Genomic DNA, 7655 nt, shown 5'->3' with positions numbered 1-7655 from the left:
CGCCATTGCTGGCGCTGTGCGACGAAAGTACGCGCAGACGGATTGATGGCGGGAGGTCGCGGGTTCGAATCGCGGCCACCGCGGTCGCATTCTGATGTGGGAGATATGCAAATAAGCCTGTGTCCCATCTATTGCGGACACACTAAAGAACCCCAGCTGGTCAAAATTAAACCGGAGTCCCCCATTACGGCGTGCTTATAAAAATATCGTGGTTCATGTACGTAAAACCACAGAATAAGTTTATTGTCTGTCTTGTGTGCCTTGAGTGTTCCAGATAGAGTAACACTGCTTCTCTGCGAAAACTTACAGCGCAAAAGAATACAGACGCACGTAGTATACAGATATAAAATGAGCAGTGCAATAAAAGTGTTACAGGTGCTAATGAGGGAGGAATAATTATTTTCGGAACCTTTGTTCCGTTGTCCCATCAAGTTCGTTCTTGGTATCTAATCCCAGCCACTTGCACTGTAATAAATAAATAAAAGACGATTCCATATGCTGGTATGTTGTTCAAGTTATGAATGATGTCTACGTGTGAAAACGTTTCTCATGGCCGCCACAATCCGTGCATGAGCTGCACACATCTGTAAAAGGCGTGGAGCATAAACGGCCATATTACTAGGCATTGGTGGTCCGAGGCATTTGGAATCTCTCACGCGCCGCCTGTACAAAGGTATCCGGCATTTACGTAAATGAACTTGCGAATTAAACCACGTACACATACTTTCACGCAGTCGAAACGTGGAACTGAGGTAATTACGCGCGTGTTTGAGCACACCGCATGCAAGCGTTGTGTTTAATCGACACGAACTCTCAACGTGCGGGCGCTTTGTGCCGTAAATAACAGTCCTTTTCTCATATTTTTGCAGTTGCAACATATTCTTAAGGCCAGTTACCGTTTGGCGAAGCAAAACGTCGCCTCGAAAAGTGCTTCGCAGGGCTCGAAATAACTTTTCCGCGGATTTCCTCTTGTAGCGCGTTAGCCGTCTTCTACAGCAGGGCCAGCATAGGCGGCGCCACTGTCGAGGCCGCGCCGAGCGCGGGAATGCAGCGGAGGAGGAGGAAAGTCGTTAGCGCTACTTTTGGATATTGAGGGGTTTTATGTCGACCGGCGTTGCCGCAGCGTCACCTGGGAACGCTGTCACGCCACATTGTACGTTCCCTGCTGCATGAAAGCGAGCAATACTTGGCCCATGCGTTCCGGAAGCATTGTCTCGCTTCTAGCGCGATTTATTTAGCGGGCTCAAAAAGTGTTGCAGGGCGCCTTCTGCGCGAGTTCATACGTATTCGAAGATACGAATGAAAAAGAGCAAACGATAAAATGAACAAGGGATAAGACATACATATTCGAAGATAGCAATGAAAAAAGCAAATGATAAGTTCCATTATTGTAGGCAGCACTTTATGCGTATCTATGACACACTATTACGTCTCGGCCGTTCCTTAATTCAGCTACATTATCTGTTTGAAATCACGATTCAGCGGCTTGGCGAGTCCTATGAACGTAGCGGTCGAACAACAGAGGAAGCAGGGACCGTCTCGAACCAGGACGCCACCGCTTGTAGCGCCAGCCCGCTTCATCCACGTGATCCGCTTCTCGGTGGCGCGGGTGGAGTTTCTGTAGTGAACGTGTACACACTTTATGTGAGGCTTCAGACTGGCAGTGAAGGCCAGCAGGGACACCGTGGCGACATTGTCCTGTAATGGCGCCGCCGACAGAAGGCAGAGGTACTGCAGGCTGGCGATGCGGGAGATGTTTTCCTGGAACGACACGATGCCCGCAGAACATCACGTTATATTCTTAAGCTATTCACACCTCCGAAATTTTAATAAGGGCGTGAATGTGTCTTTAACTCGCCCTCTTACGCCGAAAGAATGATGTGAGGGTATGAGTTACAGACACATTCTTAATCCTTTCTTTAAGGCTGCACATTATTTCACAGTGCACGCACTTGGGCTGGTTAGCTCATGACCTGAGAAGAAATATTACGAAATAACAGGACGTGTGTCTGTCCCTCTTTCCTGTCGTGTTATGTTGCGCTGTTTCAGCTCAAGGAACCATGCAACTGAGTGTATCAGGGGAGGGCAGATCCTTGGACGCCTTCGCGAAGCAATTTCAGTTGCGCTTATCTAATCTTTTAATTTTCTTGTGTGAGGTAAATCTTATCAAGTGAAATTAAGCTTTCATAAATTGTGCTAAACATCCTAAAGAATTTCAAGGGAGCAAATCGGTTTTCTGTTACTGCAGGAACTTATGATTGCGATCGGTGGCCTGTTTTGAACGAAACAGCTCTGGCAAGCAGTATTTCTCTCGTTTCTTCTGCCGTTAGAGGGCTACAGTGTCGGCCAGCGTAATATTATATTTACCTGGAGCATTTTTCTCAATAAAGATACTCAACCGCAGTGAATATAATGCAGAAGCGTTTTGTTGCGGATTGGTTGGTTCATGCTACGCGCAGAATCTGTTTTTCGTTTTGTTCGCTTTTGAAAGGAAAGTGTGCGCATCTCATGTCACAGTGGTGACGAAGCTATTGTAGATGTTTCCGCATTTCCGCGTGGTGTTAGTGATTACTTCACCTATACATATTGGCTTCCTGCATTTTCATTCAATAAGCGAATTGGTTGTCTGTGCTCTGTTCCACCTCTCCCTCCACCGTTTTTCATGTATATTGGAAATTTCAGTACCAGCGCCGTCGACACGTTTAGAATACGGAACTATCCTTCGATATGCTCGTGGCACGGGAAACCCGTAGCGCAAATCCGACTCACCATCAGGCACGCCTCGCCGAAGGGCAGGGCATCATGACGAAGCACGAGACAACTCAGCGAGCTGTTTCTGGCGAGCAGCTGACCCAAAGACGGGTAGTCTGGGTGCGACGGATTGGGGCAGTCTGACAACCTCACCGAAAGCGCAGGACAGGTCTCGATGAGCCAAAGGGAGATACGGCCATGCACGTCACTCAGAGTCAGCCTGACAAGCGCATTGTGAAACATGGGGGTGCCGTCTTGCATTTGCGGCATGTCTTCGGGATCGAGGTAGAACTCACCCTCGCAGACGGTGCACCGATCGAAGCTGCCCCGCCTATCAAAGCGCACGTCCAGTTCTTTGAATTTGGTGCAGTTCTGCGCCAGACAGCGCAGAGCTGACGGGCGGCGAAGCCCGCAAGGAGTCGCCGAGAGGGATTGCAGATGCTCCAGCGAGCCGTCCTGGAGCAGTGCCGTCAAGTCGAGGTCGGGGCCGAAGTGGAACGCGCTTATGTTAAGCTCGACGACTTGCTGGAGCTGGACGGAGATGAAGTGGCGAAGACTGTCGCGGTACGCGGCGCCCGCCGTCGCGTAAACACCATTGGAGGGCTGTGCCGGAAATAGCACAAGACAGAGTTGGCGCACGTTCGTCCAGAAGTGTCCAAGGCTGGCCAGGCGAATGCATTCCGCCGTGGTGCCTTCTCCGTGGTGGACGGCAACCAGGACGAGTTGTTGCGGCAGAATGAGGGGATCAATGCAGTTGACAGCGAGGTCCTGCAGTCGAACACAGCTCCACGAGTTGGTCGACATCCGATAGCTGACGTTGGCGCAGACGGCCGCGCAGCTCGTGAATTCCAACGGTGTCGACGGCAGGCGCTGAATGGAGGCTGGCACCTCGGAAGAGAACGCGAATTTTTCCAAATTGACGCACTGTTGGAGGATGACCTTACACTCCAGGAGCGCGTTCGAGAAGGCTCCGCGCACGAGATGAACATGCAGCTTGTCCAGGTTCGGGCAGTAGCGTAGGACCGCCGAGAGGAGCTTGAAGTTCAGGTAGCCGCTCACTTCGACGTACATGCGGCGGAGATTGAGAGCCAGGGCACCTGGCATTTCCGAGGCGCACTGCTGCACGTGCCTTATTTCCGACTGCACGTCCGTATCAGCCACGAGGGAGAACTCAACTTCCGCCAGATAGTGAAGCCGTTCCAGCATTAAACCGAGCAGGGCGCTCGGCCTGAGCGGGCAGGCGACGCACCGCAATGATTGCAGGGTCGTACATTTGGCGATGTGCAGAGGCAATTCGTTGGTTTCGACAAGAATGCAATTTGTGAGGTCCAATTCGCGGATGGCGCACGTGGTGTGCGCCATCAGGTGTTTCAGGTGCTCGACCAGAGAAGACACCCCTAGGTTGGCGCGCAGACTCAGCATCACTGCGGTGTTCCCGAGACGTTCTGGTTAGGGAAACTGTTCACACTCGTTGAATAATAGGCTCGACTGGCGTTGCCCAACGAATCGGTAAAGTCGACGGCGCTAACCGAGCGTTGCGCACGACTTTCGGCATATGTCTGTTGCAGGCGTGAGACACTACGAGTGAGCAACGTGACGTCACGCAGGTGCGGTGGCACTGTCGTCACTCCCAACGCGCGCAGAAGAAATATTTCGGCGAGATTCGCGAAGGCGTGCTTTACCCGAAAGGTGCGCGACCGAGTTTTCCGGCTTTACTCGGCGAGGATGATTGTTCAAAGCGGCGTACAGCGATTAAGAGCATAAGAAGTGACGAAGTTATTCGCTCGTTTTGACTTCTTTTGTATGCCGGCTTGTACACAGCATAGTGTTATAAGGGCATGAACTCGTGGATATGGTAGACTACACGAGATAAGGTTTTACCTAGGTTATGCATGTGTGACTTCAGAACACCGGAGCCAGTTTCAAGCGATATAGCCTCTAACCTTTAGAGGCTATATAAGTGTTACCTGTAACATATAGCCTCGACCTTATAGGTTAGACACAGGTTGCACTTACAGGTTAGGCTATTCGCTGTGCAGCCTTCCCGCTGCACAGCGCATAAATCGCGACGTCACACTGCTTTCGCGCAAGTCTCAATACCGGTTGCAGCCCTGAACAGTTAGCGTTTACATGCGCACTGCAAACGGGTCGAGCTGGGTCGAGCTATACACCCCTTGCCGTCGGGCCGACGCAGCCCGACCGGGGAGCGTTTGCGTGAGCTCGACAGGCCACTTCCAGCCCTACATGCCGACTCGACCCGCTTCTGTCGCATTCATGCAAACGCGCCGATATCTTTAGGGGACGAAAGACCTTGGGGTCCTTAGCGCTTGGGTGCGTTTGCGTTTGGGTACGCAAGCAGAAACACGTTATATGTTAGCGGCCCCAAACGCCAGCCGCCATGAGGTCGCTTGCGCTCACAGCGCCATCAGTGTCAGATCTTTGCAGCATTATCATTTTTTAAAATATGAAATCAAGCATATGAAGTAAAGAATACTAAAGTACGTTCATTAAAATCAGTTAAAATGTATAAAAACGATGTGTGTCGACACTAGGCGAAAATATTTAAAACATTATCTTCGCGCCTACGTTACGACTGAGGCCCGAGCCGAAGTAATCCAAACGTACGTTTGGTAAACTGTAGTTACGTGTCTCGTGCAGCATAATCCGTTGTGGTTGGTCTGTGTTTTGTTTATTTAGAGCCTCCTGCAAATTTTGACATGCCGCCGTCGCGGCGACAGCGTGCCGGTGTGCTCTGTGGCCAGCTTCTTGACCACGTCGGCCATGAAATGCACACGTGTTCACGTCCTCGCCGGTGCAGCCACGTTGTCCGTTCGTGTGGCGGGATGGGCGGCTTGTCTCGGCTGGTCTCGCTTCTCGTATGTTCTCATGCACCGCGAGAGTCACGTGGGTAACGTGACCTCTTAGGGGCAGCGATGTTTTCGGCCGCCCCAAGAACCCAAGGACGCAAGTAGGCGTAGCGGTCTGCGCATGCGCGGTACCGTCACGCCCTAGTTATTGCGTACGCAAGCCGCTTGCGTCCCGTAAACTGAAACTCTCTATTAACGCTTTGATAGGGGATGTTGCTGGCGGCACGTCGTGCTTAAGCGCGCTCTTTCATTGCTTATAACAAAGGACAAGCTGACAACAATGTGACACCGATGAGGCGATGCGCCAACTCACAGCTGTTATTGCTCGTTAGAGTTTGGTGGCTAAAAGACCGAAAAAGAAAACGGAAAGCTGAGCGCAGGAAAGTCAGACAAAAACAATATGACGTAGCTTAAAAAGTGAACAGCTCGCTCCCTGCGCCAACACGTGCGCTATTGAGGTTCATGTTTTCGCGCCCGCGCGGCGTTCGAAAATTCGATGTTTTGAGAATTCATATTCCTGGATGACTTGTTTGCGCATCTACATGTGTGGTGCAGTTTTAATGCCCTACTGATCTCTTTCTCCGTGTTATCTAAAGCGCGAGATAACTTCGTAGCGTCGCCCAGGACGGTTCTGATGAGCATGCCGACCAAACCGATTTAAAAATGAATTTTCCTATTTTACGCGCCGCAACCCCGATATGATAATGAGGCACTCTTTAGTGGGAAGGCTCCGGAGTAATTGTGTCGATCTGGGTTTCTTTAACGTGTATCCAATGCACGGTACACGTGCGTCTTTGTTTTTTTTTTTACCCCTGTCCGTTGTCCTGCGCCAACCCCTGTACTGCGCTAACCGATTCCAACTTGCGCCGATGCGAATTTCCTAATTTCATCACCCCACCTAGTCTTGTGCGTACTCGAGAGCATTATCTTCACTTGGCGCCCATTCTGCAACCATAATGGTCCACCGGTTATCTAACATGCATATTACATGACCTGCCGAGCTCCATTTTCTTTTCTCTTAATGCCAACTAGGATATCGGTGATTCCCGTTTGCTCACTGATCCACACCGCTTGAGTTGAGTTGAGTTGAGTTGAGTGGTTGTAGGCTAGTGGTGGGATTAGCCTTGCAGTAGCTGCCGGCAATTGCTCCACCGTAGCAACACTTAAAATACGTAAATCATATAAATCAGACACAGACCTCACAACTACACATAGTCACTCCTAAAGTCACCATGTGGAGGCCAAATCCGTGTCCTACAGGCAATTTAAAAGAAGGCGAGAAACCTCCTTCCTATCTAACTGGTTCCCGCGCGTGAAAACAATGTCCTGAAGAGAACTGTGGGGAATTCCTGTCTTCTTGAGGGACCCGAATAACACACTCCTTTCCGCGTTATACAGAGTACAGCACATAAGGTAATGTTCTATGTCACCTCACACACCACACGTTCAACATAATGGAGACAACGCCAGGCCATTCTTATACATCAGCGCAGGGGTACGAGCAGAGCCCGTGCGAATGCGGAGCAGTGAAGTGGCTTGGTTTCTTTTGAGACCCTTGGTCACACATGGCTTGTGAGGTGAGCTCCACAAAGAGCTGAAGTGGCACGACACCGCTTCTCTGAAGAGTGTGTTGTCCTCTTGAGGCACTTTTCTCAAGGGATTCCCAGACAGCGCTCTATGGGCGAGGCTGTCCGCTATGTCGTTGCCTATGATACCTATGTGCGAGGGCACCCATTGGAATCGTATGGAGAAGCATTTGATATGGAGATTGTGCACCGAGCATAGGGAGCTTAGACATAAGTAGGGAACCCGTGCTCTAACCTTTGAAGGGCGGATTTCGAATCTGTAAGAATGCAACAGGTTGAGGCGTACAAAACCGTAGCTTCTTTAGAGCTGCCTCAATAGCAACGCTTTCGGCCGTTGTGGAGGACACGACCGCAGTGAAGCGAACCCACCAATCATACTTCAAAGAGGGAATGTGAAAAGCAGCTGCACTAGATCCTCTGACCTTGTCCACAGAGCCATCAGTTAAAATTT

General features: G+C 50.6%; 1 protein-coding gene across 1 annotated transcript; it reads right to left on the bottom strand.

Annotated features, from left to right (window-relative positions):
• Positions 1-1285: 1285 nt before the first annotated feature.
• LOC129384212 (uncharacterized) lies at positions 1286-4307 on the bottom strand. Its single transcript, XM_055069434.2, has 2 exons — positions 2770-4307; positions 1286-1761 (listed from the first exon to the last, which is right to left on the bottom strand). Exons 1-2 carry the CDS (start codon positions 4171-4173, stop codon positions 1453-1455), a joined length of 1713 nt encoding a protein of 570 aa, XP_054925409.2. The 5' UTR covers positions 4174-4307; the 3' UTR covers positions 1286-1452.
• Positions 4308-7655: the final 3348 nt, after the last annotated feature.

This window comes from Dermacentor andersoni, chromosome 8, assembly GCF_023375885.2.
Source record: "Dermacentor andersoni chromosome 8, qqDerAnde1_hic_scaffold, whole genome shotgun sequence".
Classification (NCBI taxonomy): domain Eukaryota; kingdom Metazoa; phylum Arthropoda; class Arachnida; order Ixodida; family Ixodidae; genus Dermacentor; species Dermacentor andersoni.
The sequence above is the reverse complement of the archived record's forward strand: the minus strand, read 5'-3'. Positions and strand labels throughout refer to the sequence as shown.